The sequence below is a fragment of the Ochotona curzoniae genome, unplaced genomic scaffold, assembly GCF_017591425.1.
Source record: "Ochotona curzoniae isolate NIBS_2020 unplaced genomic scaffold, NIBS_Ocur_1.0 contig_2861, whole genome shotgun sequence".
Lineage (NCBI taxonomy): Eukaryota > Metazoa > Chordata > Mammalia > Lagomorpha > Ochotonidae > Ochotona > Ochotona curzoniae.
The window spans coordinates 2,711,418-2,727,505 of NW_024465620.1; the positions used below are offsets into that span (position 1 = coordinate 2,711,418).

The 16,088-nt window shown below is 49.4% G+C and overlaps 1 protein-coding gene across 1 annotated transcript; it reads left to right on the forward strand.

Moving 5' to 3' along the window:
- The first annotated feature begins 1,174 nt into the window (after positions 1–1,174).
- On the forward strand, positions 1,175–6,598 carry LOC121155045 (vomeronasal type-1 receptor 90-like). Its single transcript, XM_040978227.1, has 4 exons — positions 1,175–1,320; positions 5,511–5,654; positions 6,003–6,271; positions 6,477–6,598. Exons 1-4 carry the CDS (start codon positions 1,175–1,177, stop codon positions 6,596–6,598), a joined length of 681 nt encoding a protein of 226 aa, XP_040834161.1.
- The last annotated feature ends 9,490 nt before the right edge of the window (positions 6,599–16,088 follow it).

Consider the following 16,088-nt stretch of genomic DNA (forward strand, 5'->3'; position numbering starts at 1 on the left):
ATTGCGGTCATTTAAGGAGTGAACCAGCAGATACAAGATGGATGTCTCTCTCTCCTTCCTTCTGTAATTATCTTATAAATGAGTGTTAAAGTTTTTTTAAAAAAAAGTTTTACTTTGGGCCTTGCCGGTAGTTGCGGAGTTAGCCAGCAGGTGGTGCTCTTTCTCCATTTTTTGGCTCTCACGGCGTTTAAACACGCAAACGCAGATCAATACCGGTATCTGCGCCTCAAAAAAACAAAACACAACAACAAAACTAGAAAAAGAACAACATAAATAGAATGTAAGGAAAATGGAGGGAATGGTGACTGTAAGTTCACAGATAAGCGATTTAAAGGCTAAAAACAATCAAACCAAAAATTAACTTTTCCAAGGCTCAATAGAATTAAAAATATTCAAGAAAAAAACAAAGCAGGTCTCAATAAAAGCAGGGAATTTACGGGCCAGCCCTGGCCTTTGTAGCCACTGGGCAGTGAGCCCGCAGATGGAATATCTCTCGCTGTGACTCTAATTATGCATTTCAAATACAACATTCGATCTAAATAAATTTCTTCTTTCGTGAGCATGCCTTAACTGCCTTGCCCATGGCAGCCTGAGGCCATCCACTGTGGTCTGGTCTGGGGCAGTGGCCTCGGGCACATCCAACCTGAGACTTCTGGAGTGAGTCCATCATCCTCCCCTGACCTCGGAAAGCACGCAGAGTGACCATCTGCCTGGAGGAATGACGACATTGCCTTGGGACGTGGGGCTGAGGAGAGCCCAGCAGCCCAGCAGCCCTGCAGCCCTGGAGCCCAGCAGCCCTGCAGCCTGAGCCCTGCAGCCAGAGCCCAGCAGCCCTGCAGCCCGAGCCCAGCAGCCCTGCAGCCCAGCAGCCCAGCAGCCCAGCAGCCCAGCAGCCCTGCAGACTGAGCCCAGCAGCCCTGCAGCCCTGCAGCCCAGCAGCCCAGCAGCCCTGCAGACCGAGCCCAGCAGCCCTGCAGCCCTGCAGACTGAGCCCTGCAGCCCTGCAGCCCTGCAGCCCTGCAGCCCAGCAGCCCAGCAGCCCTGCAGACCGAGCCCAGCAGCCCTGCAGACTGAGCCCTGCAGCCCTGCAGCCCTGCAGCCCTGCAGCCCAGCAGCCCTGCAGCCCAGCACCCTCAGGCAGCACCTACTCAGACCTGCGTCCACTGTGCCAGGGATGGTCTTCGGGCACCCTCGGGTGCTGGCACAGCTCACGGCGGGAGGCACACAGCTCCCTGGACACTGGAATCCACACCCATCAGTCCACGTGCAGTGCCCACTCCATCACGACGGGTCGCAGTACCACGACTCGCCAGAGAAGCGGTAAAGGCCCCAGAAGGACACAGGGGCGCCGTGGTGTGCGGTGCCGGCCACACGTGGGGGCTGAAAAGCTGTTGTATTACATGGTTTTCCGGCACGAACCCGTGGAACAAGCAGGATCCTGAGGGCAGTGCACAGGGCTGCGCAGCTCTGGCAGAAGGAGGCAGCCCATTCAGGGCTAAGGGGGACCTGCATGGCAGAGTGACCGCGACAGTTGGGGCTGCTGCTCAAGTTATTTCGGGGGATGCAAGAAGAATCTTGCCTGCTCACCCCGAGGGTGTTTCCGGAAGTTAGCCAGAGCTCTCACAGACAAGAATGTATGGTGTGGCAGGCGGGTGTGTGGCTCCACAGCATAGTAGGTTAAGCCTCCGCCCCGAGGTACCAGGCTCCCACATGGGCTCTGGTTCAAGTCCCAGCTGCTCCACCTCCGATCCTGCTCCCCGGGAAGGCAGCGGGGGCTGGCCTAAGTGGGTCCTGTACCCACAGGGAGACCCAGATGTTGGTCCCAGCTCCTGGCTTCACCCTGGCAGTCGTCTTTCCCGACCATAGCCATGTCCCTCCTCCTCTCCGACACAGGTCACTTTAGACTTTCGCTAGGAAGTCACTAGCCATCCTCGTAAGAGCAGAGTGGATGGCTTTTTCTTCCTGGTTCTTAGCCTGAAGAAATCTTCCACGCTGCTCCATTTTCCTCTGTTAGTGTCAGACAGAATGCGTTGGCGCCGACAGTCCCAGCGCTCACTGCTGGAGGAGGGTGGGCTGAGTGCCTGGATCTCCACGACGAAGCACCTTGAGTTTGAAGGAACTTATGCTGAGATAGCTTGCACTTTGTAAGTTACATGCTGCTAGATATGAGAGTCTCCATTACAGAGTACTATACTTCCCGTTAAATGAAAAGCAACGAAACATAATCAACATCAGAAAAAAAAAATTTAACAACACCAAGGAGTTAAATACTATGCTATTGAATGAATAATGTGTTGCTGAAGAAATGAAAAAGAAAATTGATAACCTCCTTGAAGAAAATGATGCTACTGTATCATCTATGAATCATTGGAGAATTTAATCAGAATAAAGTGTTTTGAAGAGATTAAACCAACAGAAAGCATCAAAACCCATGCGATATAGTTTCCGCTGATTTTTGTTGGTGAACTATGTCTCTTGTAGGCAACAAATAGATGGGTTTTGCTTTTTAATCCAGTCTACTAGTCTATGACGTTTGATTGAGCTTAAGCTATTTACATTCAGGGTTAATACAAATAGGTGGTAATTTGGTCCTGTCGTTTTAGCAATGGGTTGTTCATTGGTTTAGTCTTCTGTTGTCATTTTACTGCGATGTTCTCATTTGCCTTTGGTTTTGCTGGGTGCTATTCCTTTTCTCTGACAAGAGAACATCTTGAAGTATCCTTTGTAGGGCAGGGTTGGAAGAGGGCTAGTTAACGTATCTATCACCTCAAACGCTTTTATGTGGTGTAATCACTTGCACCTGCCAGCAGGTTAACACATGCTGCGTTCCCGATGCCGTGTAATAAATGTCAGGCAGTGTCCCTTCTGTTCAGCTGTGACTGCGTGTGTTATCAACATCACCCCATTCCACCCAACTCCAGCCTCCAGCAGGCACCCCTCTCTCTTCCTCCGGGAGTTCTATGATTTTGGATTTTCACATATGAAGTGAAACACATAGTGTTTGTGTTCATGCTGGATGCCACGCATTATGATGTCAGACAGGTTCATTCGTACGGTCGCCAATGGCAGAATCCCTTTAAGAGACTTCACAGGGTTGTGGGGTGCGAGTGTAGACCCCACGTGTCTTCATGCGTTCATCGTGCTCCACCGTGCGTGTGTGCACCCCTTGATTCTTTCATCCGTCGGTCTGATGACGCACACTTGGTTGATTCCATATTTTGGCTGTTGTGAATAGCGCTGATATAAACTGAAATATTTTTAGCCATTCATCATTCGTAATATGATGAGTTTTTTCAAGTTAGGAAAAGACATCAATTCCTAACTTTATTTATTTATTTGTCAAGTAACTCATATCAACATCATGTTGTTGACTTTTCACCTACCAAGTTGGAAATCCTTGAGTAATTCGTGTGACTGTATTCCCCGGCTCCCAAGCTGAACAATGACAGCTTGGCAGAGTCTGGCAACGATTAGTGAATTAGACTGAGGGTAGAAGGATTCTCATGGGAACAGAGAATCCAAAGAGATACGTCACCTCTGTCCAGGAGGAGTCTCTCTGGAAATGTGCACGAGAATCCTCCAGTCAATTCTGGAAAGACGACTCTCAGCTCCCCAGGTGTGAGCTGGCTCCAGTGAGATGGCAATTGCAGGTCTGTGGGGAGCTGAGGTCACAGGATGACAAACACTTATCTCGGACTCTAGCTTTCTCCCTGCGCACACAGAGCCCGCAGACCCGGCAGCACGAGGGACCTGGCATTTTCTTTCTCTGAGAGACACAGTCTGCAAGGCAGAGGTGTGTCAGGAAGGTGGGTAGGTGCAGATGTCTGGAACATCAGTTGTTTCAGAGTAGAAACTGGCTGGCCAAAGCACGGAGGCAGAAGGAGGGCTGATTTCTGAGGGCTGAGATGAGCCTGAGGACACGGGCGTCTGGGACCCTAGAGCACGTGACTGCTGCTGCTGCAACTGAGCAAAACCGTTATTAACAGGATTCTAGGGGTCTGACCCAAGTGCTACCAAGGCTGAATTCGAATGTGTTTCAATGTTTCAATTTTGTGTATTAATCTAATGTTGAGTAAAACGTGTAAAAGTCATCGAGCCGTTTCTTGGAGTGAAGTTCTGTTAACACTTGTGCACGGAACGCTGAGTGTGTTGCAGGTAACTCTTTGGTTTCATTCTCAGCAGAGACTGTGTGACCAACAGCGGTGGCTGAAAGACAACTTCTGTGAATGGAGTGTGGCGTGCCTAGTGGAGACACAATCGAATTGTCTCTACTGAAAATGATGGGGGTCTGTTAATCACGGTGGGGTGTGTCCCTCTCCTGTACGTGGAGGGCCATCCTGAAATCAACAAAAATTGGCGTCGTAAGAGAGTGTTTTAGAGAGGAAATAACCAAGGACTTGATTTTTACATTATAATTTAATTCTAAAACAATGAATTAATCCTAAATATAATCTCAGGTTGGAGTATCTCAGTGTGATCCCCAAGCTCACTGCTTCTCTCTGTTCAGTTGATTAGATGCGCCAGGCTCCACGGCTCCCAACTCTATTTTACATATTCTTATTGCATTTCAATAGTTTTTCCAAATGAGTTATTCGTGTTTATTTCATTTTCTTTTTCCAAAACAGTGAAATGTATTAAGATAAACTGCAAGGACAATTAATGGAGTTTCTACTCCAAAATGCTGTGTGTTACTCATGATTGATGTCTTAGATTTTAGTGTACAATCTAATTTTGCAGATTAATTTTTGTAGTGGCCATTCTTATATTTTCCTTCACAAGTTATGTAGATATACTGACTGTATGATTACCCTCCAGCAGGAAATTATCAATCTAAATTTGTGAAATATATATAAATTTGATCAGGTCACATGTATGTATGTGCACATGTGTGTACACACCCAGACATGGAGGAACTCCAAAACGTTCATGAAAAAGTGCAATTAAAAGTTAAAAAGAGGAAACATTCCATCTCAACATAGGTTCCCTCAAATTCGAGAGCGTTGTGGTATAGCCCTGCCCTGGGCACCGGTGTCATTGCAGACAACTCCGCGAGGCTGAAATCCTGCCTGCTGGGATTGAGACGAGTCTGCAGCGCCCTGTGGTCTCACTCTCGATGCTGGAAGGAGGACAGCGTGCAATGAACGCAAAGAGCTGTGAGTCTAAATGTTAGAGCAGGCAGATCAGCACCGCTAGTGGTTGACATGATCGCATATGATATAAAGAGAAATACAAGAAGGTTGGAAGATCTGTGAACAAAACCATATCTCAGGGATTAATCATCAGGGCCAGTGTGGTAGAGGTCCATTTTTATTTTCTGTGCAACTATTTTCTACAACTCATGTTTCCATGCAGAATCCTGTGCTGAAGAATGTGATCAATTGATTCTGGGAAAAAGACAGAATGATCTCCACGGACTTGAGAGTGGGGATATTCTTTCTATTGCAGATAGCCATTGGGGTCCTGGGGAATGTCTCTCTCCTGTGTCATTATACGTCCCTTTATTTCAGCAGGTGCAGGCTGAGGCCTGTAGATTTGATTCTCAGACACCTGACTGTGGCCAACTGCTTGGTCATCCTCTCTAGAGGCATGACAAAGATCATGGAAATGCTTCACTGGCAACATCTCAACGACAACTCTGCGTGCATAATTGTTTTGTATGTTCACAGAGTGGCCAGGGGTGTGTCTATCGGGAGCACCTGCCTCTTGAGTGTCTTCCAGGTTGTCATAATCAACCCTAGGAAATCCAGGTGGGCAGAGATGAAAACAAAAGCCTCAAGGTATGTCGGCCCCTGTAACGTCCTGTGCTGGGCCCTCCACGTATTGGTTAATCTCACTTTTCCTCTTTATGTTTTGGACAAACTCAGCAGTCGGAACAGCACACAGAACAAGTATCGATTGATTTGTGGTGCTGCCATTCATGACAAGGTGATGAACTCATTATTTGCAACATTCACGTCTTGCCACGATGCTTCATGTCTGGGAGTCATGATCTGGGCCAGCAGCTGCATGGTGTTCATCCTGTATAAGCACAGGAAGCAGGTCCAACACATTCACAGGAACCATCACTCCCCACGACCCTCTGCTGAGACCAGAGCCGCCCAAAGCATCCTCATCGTGGTGAGCACCTTTGTACTGTGTTATGCCCTTTCCTCCATCATTTTTGTCTACATAGCTGTCTTTGATAGGCCCAGTTCATGGCTGCTGAACACCGCTGCAATTATTACTTCGTGTTTTCCCACGATTAGCCCCTTTGTTCTCCTGTGGCGTGAGCGCAGCTCATCCAGGCTCTGCTCTGTCTGCTGTGAGCGAGGCCAATGAGCCCCTCGCTGCAGCAGAAAGAGATGACTTGTCTATCTTGTAGCGTGTTCAGCTTTGATGTGCTCAGATCTCAAGAGATTTAAGAATAATCACCAGCAGATTTTCTGGCAGAGATAGGGATGAACAAGACATATGGAGAGTGGTCCATCGTGAAACAGGAAATGGCCATTGCCTGTTATATCTTATGGAATTCAGATGTAGGGACTTGGGCCTTGTTGGATACCTCATTGGCTGCATACTCACCTTGAATGTGCTGGAACTTGATATGGGTACTGGCTAACTCCCCATCCAGCTCCCTGCTTGTGGCCTATGAAAGGGGTATAAGATGCTGAAAGACTTGGGACCATGTACCCACCTGGAAGATCTGGAAGAAACTCCTGGCTGCTGAGCTTGGATTGGCTCAGTTCCAACTGTTGTGGCCATTTGTGAGTGAACCAGTGGATGGAATATCTTTCTCTCTATGTCTTTCCTTCTCTTGGTAAATCTGCCTTTATAAAAATAAAAATAACTAATTCTTTAAACAAAGATGTAGGGACAATCACACTATTGTTGTTTATTGATGGTTCTTGTGGATGTGTTAAGATTCCTTACAATATCCTAAAATAATGTAAGGATACTGGAAATTTGCTATTGTGCAAGTTTCAATGTGGGATAATGAAATTTCCCAAAAGGTGCCTGAACTTGGAATTGAATAGATTGTTGAACAAGAAGGGTCTGGCTTCATGAAGCTTGGAGCAGTGGAAGAGCCAAACTGCCTGTTTTCATTTTGATCCTGAGGAATTCCATTGATTTTTAAGCCACCCAGGGACCAAAATGGACACTTTCAAAAATAAAAAAGAAACCATTTTAAACTTGAATATAGACAATATTTAAAGTGGTCCTCTTCAGGTAACGTGACATTGTAATTTTAAAACACTGAGCTTGTACTTGGGAACACTGTTAGATTTGCAGAACATGTTGGAAGTTACCACACAGAGTTCCAAAAAATCTCTCACCTGAAGCCTGCACGCGTTTGCATCAAGCATCACACACTTGTCCAAACCGGGAAGTCCGTATGGGGACGCAACGATTGCGTCATGACCAGACTTTATTCTACAATTCACCTATTTCAGCAGGTTTTTTCCCCCTCTTTTAGGACCCAAGCCAAGACACCCCCGGGGGGTTGAGTCAGCTCGTCTCCGGGTGTTGAGTCAGCTCGTCTCCCAGTCTTTTCTGCTCTGGGTTCTTTTCTTGCTGTTTTTTTTTTTAAACACATGGACAGTTTGAGAAATACTAGTCCAGCATTTGTAGGATTCTCAGGTTGAAGTTGATTGAATCGAATTTGAGGAATATCGCATCTTCTGATATCATACGATGTCAGAAACTTTATGCAATCGATGTGAACTATCCCTGTGGTGGCTCTTGCTCAGCCCACCAACACAAACTCATGTCCCTATGGGACGCCAGTGCTGCAGCTTGAGGGCGAGCCTGGGGTGCCACTGTGCCAGCCCTTCGCGCGAACACTTCAGGTGCTGTGCAGGCAGAGCAGCACACACTGAAGAGATCCAGAAAGTCCATGTTTTGTAATGCTGTCTATGTTAGATTTACTCTTTATAAAAAATTATAGGTTAAATCTGAAATGAAGTCACAAAGTTTTGTAAAATGTATTAAAATGTACACAAAACAAGAACGTGCGGCATCTTATTGGTGTGTCATGAAAAAGCCCAAAATTCTCATGAAAAGTTGCCACGGTGAGCATTCTCCAAGACGAGAGAATCGCGGTGCGGCGCAGCTGGCTGGTGCTGGGGAACAGGTCGCGGTGCGGCACAGCTGGCTGGTGCTGGGGAACAGGTCGCGGGGTGAGGTGGTCTTCACTGGCGCCTCCCGACTCCAGTGGGCATGATTCCATCGTGCAGTTCTGCAGTGTGCACCTGCTCTTGAACTTCTACGCTGCAAGATCCCCCGGCTCATCTTAGGCTTTCTCTACTCCGCTGCTGGAGCCGGTCTCTGCTCCAAGGAGCTTCTTACGGCAGGGTGGCGTCAGATCCCGATGGGCGTGGTGGGGTTGTGATGGCTGGTGGAGAGTCACTGCAGTTGGAGCCCTGAAACACACACACGCACACACACACCCCTGAAACACCTGCTTAGGTGTGTATCTTTGACATTCCTGTCTCCCAAGCTACATTCAGGTACCAAGACACAGAGCAGAATTTCTCTATGCATTTCCGGTGATATCTCTGGCTCTATTCCAATACAATGGGTTCCTCCTAACTTTGCCTCTTTGATCATCTGTATTTGCCTGTATTTTGGAAGCATTACAACCTAAAGAAGGTCTTGCAGCTTCATCATACAGAGAAAATTAGCTGCTGAAATTGTCAAGCTGCTAGCCGTCTTTGCCACTTACATGTGAGAAGGGCAAATAAGAAATTTCTGAACTCACCAGACAACACAGCAGCGTCTGTCAGGTCTCTGCCATTATGTTTGCCTTGCCCCCACCTGCAAGGTGAGTGCTGCTATGGGAAGAACAGAAGCCACTCCCCTTCGGTCTCCTGGTTCACCCAGGATTCCTCCCCCTAGGATCATGGCACTGGGGCGACTGGGGCGAGGGGAGAGAAGGGCCCGGTGAGTTTAACGAGGCCATGTCAGCAGCTCTGGCCCTTCCTGGACAAGATGTCCATTACCGCACCTTCCTCTCGCGAGAACTTTGGGGTTGTGCTGTGTCACTCTCTCTGATATATTTTATCCCACCGATTTGTTTTATGAATATTTTCATTATATTTTGTAAAACCCTGCGACCTGATTCTCAGAAGGAATAAAACTTGTGGTCGAAAGAATGACTTGACCTAGCATTGCATGGTACAGGGTTTTCAGAATATTTTAGATGTTCACACAGACACGTTTTCAGCAAGAGAAGGTATATGGGACCATGGCAGCATCCCCAATCTACAAATGTCCCGGTTGTTCAGCCGCTGGTGGTAATTTAACAGAGGGATGTGCTCACGGTGAACTGGTTCTGAGCATTGAGAACTCCTGATTTAAGGAAAAACGAGATCAAATATTCAGCGCCATCCCTGAGTCAAAGAAGCTAAATTTCAAACACATACCTGACCTGGTGCAGTAGCCTAGCAACTAAGGTCCTCACCTTGTGTATGCCAGGTTCCCATAGGGGCGCCAGTTCTAATTCAGGCGGCCCGTTTGCAGCTCCCTGCCTGTGTTCTGGGAAAGCAGCGGAGGACGGCCCAAAGCCTTGGGACCCTGCACCCGCGTGGGGGACCTGGAGGAGACCCCTTGCTCCTGGATTAGATTGGCGCAGCTCTGGCCATGCGCCTGTTTTCAGGAGTGAATGATTAGACGGGAGATCTTCCTCTCAGTTCTCTTCTCGATATAACTGACTTACTACTAATAAAAAGGAACAACAGCAACAAATCCCACCTACTCATACCTGTGTTCACAGCAGCATTATTCGCAATAGCCAAACGTGAATGCGCAGTGCTCACTGGTGGGTGAATGGATAGAGCACAGGTGCATGATGGGACAGTGTCAACTCAGCAAGGACAGAAGTTCTGACACATGCTACACTGACCCTGAAGACACCACGCTGACCGGAGGAAGCCATCTGAAGACAAATAGGGTGGGACCTGTGCGACACCCTAGTGGCTAATCCTTGCCTCGGGTGGTCAGGTGTTACATGTATGTAGCAGTTATGTAATAAACACAGTCGGGAGAGTTAGTGACACAGACCCAGGGCAGCTGCGGTCTTCCACGGCAAAGTGACCAAGCTGGCCGCACGATGGATTTTTAGACACCCCGGTTCATCAAACTTAAAACACCATTGCTTATTACATATGTAATGTTCCATTGACACTCAAGATGCAGAGAGAGAATGAAATATGGCAGCCACATATGTGAGTGACTCCAACCCCGTGTTCTGATTGTAAAGAAATGCACAATAGTCCCAAACCATTTAAAAGACATTGTAGGGCCCGGCGCGGTGGCGCAGTGGTTAAGGTCCTCGCCTTGCATGCCCGGGATCCCATATGGGCGCCAGTTCTAATCCCGGCGGCCCCGCTTCCCATCCAGCTCCCTGCCTGTGGCCTGGGAAAGCAGTGGAGGACGGCCCAAAGCCTTGAAGAGGCTCCTGGTTTCGGATCGGCATAGCATCGGCCGTTGTGCTCACTTGGGGAGTGAATCATCGGACGGAAGATCTTCCTCTCTGTCTCTCCTCTCTGTATATCCGCCTTTCCAATAAAGAAAATAAAAATAAATCTTAAAAAATAAATAAATAAATAAATAAAAGACATGGCAAATTCTCCGGAAGATTCTGGGGGATGGGGTGGAGTTGCCCGCTCCATGAGCTGTGTCTTCTGCTGAGCAGGGACGTGATCCGTTCCCAAACCAAGGAGCAGCTGGGAGAGGACACGTCAGGGTTACTGCGACGCGGAACTCAGAGAGAACACAAGACTGGAGTAACCTCAATTTCAAATCCATTTCCTGGATTGGCTTCATAACTGTTTATGGAAAATACATAACGAGAAAACGCATGAATCAATTAATTTTAAAATATTTTTGAAATTCATTTTTATTTCAAAGTCAGATATATAGAGAGAGGAGGAGTGACAGAAATATCTTCCATCCGATGATTCTCTCCCCTAGTGACTGCAATGGCTGGAGATGATCCAATCTGAAGCCAGAAGCCCCGAGACTCTTCCAGGTCTCCCACGCGGGTGCAGGGTCCCAAGTGTTTTGGCTGTGCTTAACTGCTTTTCCCAGGCCACAAGCAGGGGGCTGAATGGGCAGGAGGGCTGCCTGGATTAGACTCAGTGTCCATATAGGTTCCCGGAGCGTCCAAGGCGAAGACTTTAGTCACTAGGCCACTGCGTCGGGTCCGAATTATTTTTTGCTGGCCAGATTCACACCCATAAAGATCAAAGTGATGGCCGCACACATTTTTTACACTAAAGATCCACAGATTTGGTCTTGATAATCCATCTCCAGCTCCCACACTCCCACGTCTTCGAGTGATTCGCTGAAGAGCAGTGAAGGCCATCTGAAGAAGCTCTATGGTTGGACACCTCATTATGCATTTGTTATTATTTGCAAGGCAGACTTCCAAGGAGAAAGACGGAGATCGGCCAGCTGCCTCGCACCCCAGGTGGCCACGTCGGATGGAGCCGAGCTGCACCAGGAGCTTGTTCCGGGCATCCCACGTGGGTGCGGGGCCCGAGTCTAATCCCTCACAGAACACGGCACGGCTGTGCAAGGACACAGCGAAGGCTTCTCGGGAGACGGCACTCAAAGATCAGCTCAGACTGGTGCGAAACTCGGGTCTTCACAATTGTTTATGGAAAACACACTGTGAAAAAAAGCACGAGTGCATTCGCTTTCTGCACAGGAATAAGCTTGCTTTTGATTCAGTTTGCATGAGTAGTTTACGTATTTGAAAGCCAAGAACAAGCAGAAGAGTGTGAGTGAGAAAGAGCGAGAGAGAGAGAGTGAGAGAGAAACTCCAACGGATGCAGTGTCCCGGGATGGGCTGTGTCAACGCCAGCAGACACAAGCTCCATGTGGTGTCCCACGCGGTGGCAAGCCAGCCTCCAGTGCTTTCCAAGACCCATGGCATGATTCTGGATCAGAAACACAGCAGCCTAGTCCCCACCATGAGATGCCAGCATTGCCCACAGTGGTTGATGTTTTATCTGCTGGCTGTGCCACCCCAGGCCTTCCCATATCCCACCCCTAACATGAGCAGTTATAAGGCCTTTCCCAGATTGTTAAATGTACCGTTATATATTGATAAGCACTTGGCATGGCAAATACCAATATCAAATGTGTTCTTTTAACTGTATACATCCGGATTAACACGAAGGTGCTGAAGAAGAATCCTATCAAATCAAAGGCTTGACTGGATTTGAGAGGCTGTGAGAATTCCTCAACCCAAGTGAATGGATTGCTCAGTAGGGTGGGCCCTGGGACAGTAATAAAAGCCCAGCTGGGTGTGGGTTCTTCTCCTGGGTTCATTTCATCTCCGCTGGTGCTCCTGCCCGGGCCAAGCTTTCCCTGACCACCAGACCCGAGCCACCTCGGTCCATCAGAACAGCGACAGGTACGTTTCTCTGATGATTCTGGATCTTGGTTTCTTCAAAGCGGCAAGCGAGTGAGCTGCTGTATACCGTGAAATGAACGGAAGTTTTCTGTGTACATAAATAAAAGTAAACTTGACACAAATGTACTCAGTGACTTGTTGGGAGCTGGTTCAAGTTCAGGACCCGTCCGCTGTGTCATCCTGCTTTCTACCTCCACAGGGAAGAAGATCACGTCGGACGGCACCCGCCTCCATGGACCCCAACACTCTGTCAATGCAGCAGGGGAAGGAGCTGTTAAAACGATGGGGGATCCCGCAAAGAGATGTGAGTGTGGGCGCCAGCAGGGCCGGGGGGAAGTAGATGGCTCAAACACCAGGGTCAGTGCTGAGGCTGAGTCTCCCCCACGGCCAGCAGTGGGAGTCAGAGTGACACACGGACATTGGCCAACTCAAAAACATCCGTATGAAGACAAGCCCACGCAACTGCAAGATTCCCGCTTCCTGCCCGGGACAGCAGTGTTTCCCACACTCCGAGCTCCCCCTTGGTGCTGCTTGGAGGGCACCAGAAGATTCCACGAGGGCTGTGGAGTGAAGCTACTTGAAGTTGGCCATGCATGTACTAAAATACTGCACTCTGATTATTGAAGATTTCATGAAGGATTTATTTGTTTGAAAGGCCGACTTACACACACTCACTCACACACACTCACTCACACACACACACTCACACACACTCACACACTCACACACACACTCACACACACATACTCACACACGCACGCAACACTCATCTGTTGACGCCAGGATCCCGGCACTTCCTCCAGGTGTCCCATGTGGGTGGGTGGCAAGAGGCCACATGCTAGAGCCATCTTCCGTTACTTTCTGTTACGGACACATGTTCCTATTCGGCAGGGAGCTGGATCTGAGATGAGGCAGCCTGCACTCAAATCCCTGCCCAGATGGAATGCCACTGCACCCCGACACTGGTTCCTCCAACAACGGCTTAAAGTTTATTATTACATGTTACCATGTGTTTTTACGAAACAAGAAAAAGGGGCTCAAAGCATTGGGAATTTATCTTCATGAAATCTCTTCCTGGACTGGTGTGGTAGCCTAGTGGCTGAAATCTTTGCTTTGCCTGCACCGGGATCTGACATGGGGGCCAGTTCATGTCCCAGCTGTTCAACTTCCCTTCCAGCTGCCTGCCTGTAGCCTGGGACAGGGGCAGAGGACAGCTACAGCCTTGGGACCCTGCACCAGTGGATGAGACCCAGAAGCTATTGGCTTCTGGCTTTGGATTGAGCTCAGCTCTGGCCATTGCAGCCTTTAGTGGAGTGAACCAGTGGGTGGAGGATCTTTCTCTCTGTATCTCCTTTTCTGTGCAAATCTCATCGCCAAGAATAAAAGGCAACTAGCTCTTCAAGAAGAAAAGTCACGTCTTCCTGCCCGCAGAATTGAGGTTGTTACCTGTTGCCCTGTCTCTCAGGTTGACGTGCTGGTGGAGAAGTGGATGGTGGTTGCTTCAGTGGAGGCCGTGTTACGATTCCCTCTGCTGCCAGGGGAGGACCTGGCAGCCCGTTGCGTCTCCAAGGGCAGAGTTCAGCTGCCGGCACACAAGCTTCCAGCAATTTCTCCAAGACCAGGCCAAGAAACGAGGTAGGGGCAACCTGAGGGTGTGACGTGCAGGGGATCCCCCGGGCTGTGGGTGGGCTGCAGGTTTCTGTCTGAACACACCGGGGATGTGGGGCTGCGGCCCCCTCATGTGACGGAGACGTGAATCTGGCATTTGCCTGGTGTTTCTTTCCACACGAAGGCAGTCTTGCACAAGAGTTGTTAGATTGTGTGTGCTTGCGTGGCTTTGTACATGGTTCTGGGTGAAAACTCACCTGTGCTTCTGGGGATCTTGTGGGAAGGGTACCAAATGCTCAAGCCGGCCTTTCGGTTGTTTGTACAAAAGAGCTTTGCTACATGCAGTTTGCAGCGTTGGCCAAGCAGCCTTCAGTGAAAACTCAACAAACATGCTCCAACCCAAACAGAAGGATCCCATTTGGAAGACTTTTCTGCCTGGGTTCTCATTGGATTTTGCTTATGCAAATAGAGGATCCGGTTTGCTGGGTTCTGATTGGGTTATGCAAATGAGGGCGTGTGAGGCATTCAGTTGTGACCTGTGGACGGCAGGCTGGCTCGGTTTTCATATGTGGCTTTTCCGAAGCAAGAAATGTCAAGCTCTTATTTGTGAGATTTGTGTTCCATCTGTAAGAATGGTGTGAGTGAAGCCCCATCTTGACTGACGTCACCCAGGATCTAACTTCTCTTCGGCTTCACTTCTCCTGAGAGAATCCATGCTGTCTTGACAAGCTTAGGTTACAAAGTCTTTGTCAGGCTTTCAAGCAGTTATTGTTTGAAAACAGAGAGTCTTTCTGGAAATATGTGGGAACATCAAAAGTTTGAGTCTACAGGGAACGTCCAAAGACCGAGCACCAGTGATACTTTTGACAAGGGAGCAAATTCAATACCGCTGTCCTCAAGTCGGCTTTCCCCCCAGGCCGTCTCTCCTCAGGCCGTGTCCTTTCGGGGGAAATGACCACACTGACGTCCTGGGACGTCCATCACAGGTGCTGAGTCGTGGCCGTGCGGCTACAAGACCGAGGAGCTTGTGTCTGGCGGCGGCGGCTTCTCTACTCTTTCTTTCCCTCCATCTTGTGCTAGGAAAGCCAACACTCAATTGGAGAGCAAGTCTGAGCAGAAGCCCAAGGCGACAAAGCAGAGAGCCCGTCCCTGCGCCCGTCAGCCCCCTGCGCAGCCAAGCCCACGGAGAAGGCTGCTGTGCCCCAGGGCTTCCCCAGCACAGGGAGAGAACCCCAAGGTAAGAGGAGCTTGGGCCTGTCAGGAACCAAGGGTTCTGCATAGACCCTCGAGTGGTTTAAACACGGGGGCTTCCTCAGTTATTCTTCCTGGTCCAAGCTGCGCTGGCCTGTGCTCTCCTTACCTGCTGGTCGGGCGTCCAAAGCCTGTGTGGACGCGCCACATCCCCTGTGGAGTGTATGGCATGTCCGGCGCTGACCCAGAGTCCGACGTCCGGTTGATTGTCATCAGCGTTAGACATGGAAGTCCTTCCTCCGTGGGTCCCTCCATTCAGTTGGCTCTGGGAGGACCCTAAAGTCTTGAGTGTCCCAGCACACACAAAGTCTAGGTCACTCATGCCCTAAACCAACATTTAAATTCCCAAAGCTTCCTTGTGCTGCTGGTGAAGGCTGCCACCTCCCCAGTTACCCCTCTCTCCCGCCCAGGTGAAATGCAAGGACTGTGGAGCCTTTGGCCATGCGGCAAGAAGCAGCAGGTGCGCCATGAGGTCGTGGGGAGGCGCTGTTCCCTTGCTGGCCTTGGGCTCCCATCAGCAGAAGGAAAACCTGAAGCCTCAGAACCCTCAGCAACGCCAGAGCCAGGCTCACAGGGAGGAGGAAGGAAGCGAGAGGTGAGGATTCAGGAGGGACGCTGTGGTCCCTGAGTGTGGGGCGAGAAGGTGCTGTCACCCCTCTTCCTTCCCTGGGGCCACCTCTAGGCACGGTCAGGAACATTCCAGAGTAAGTGCATCATGTCTTCCCGGAATCCAGCTAGACCCCTTCTGCGGGTCACGGAAGTGAGAGGCTTGGGCTGTGTCCCACGGGGTCGGGGTGGCAGTTACCCCAAAGAAAAGACAGCATCCCCA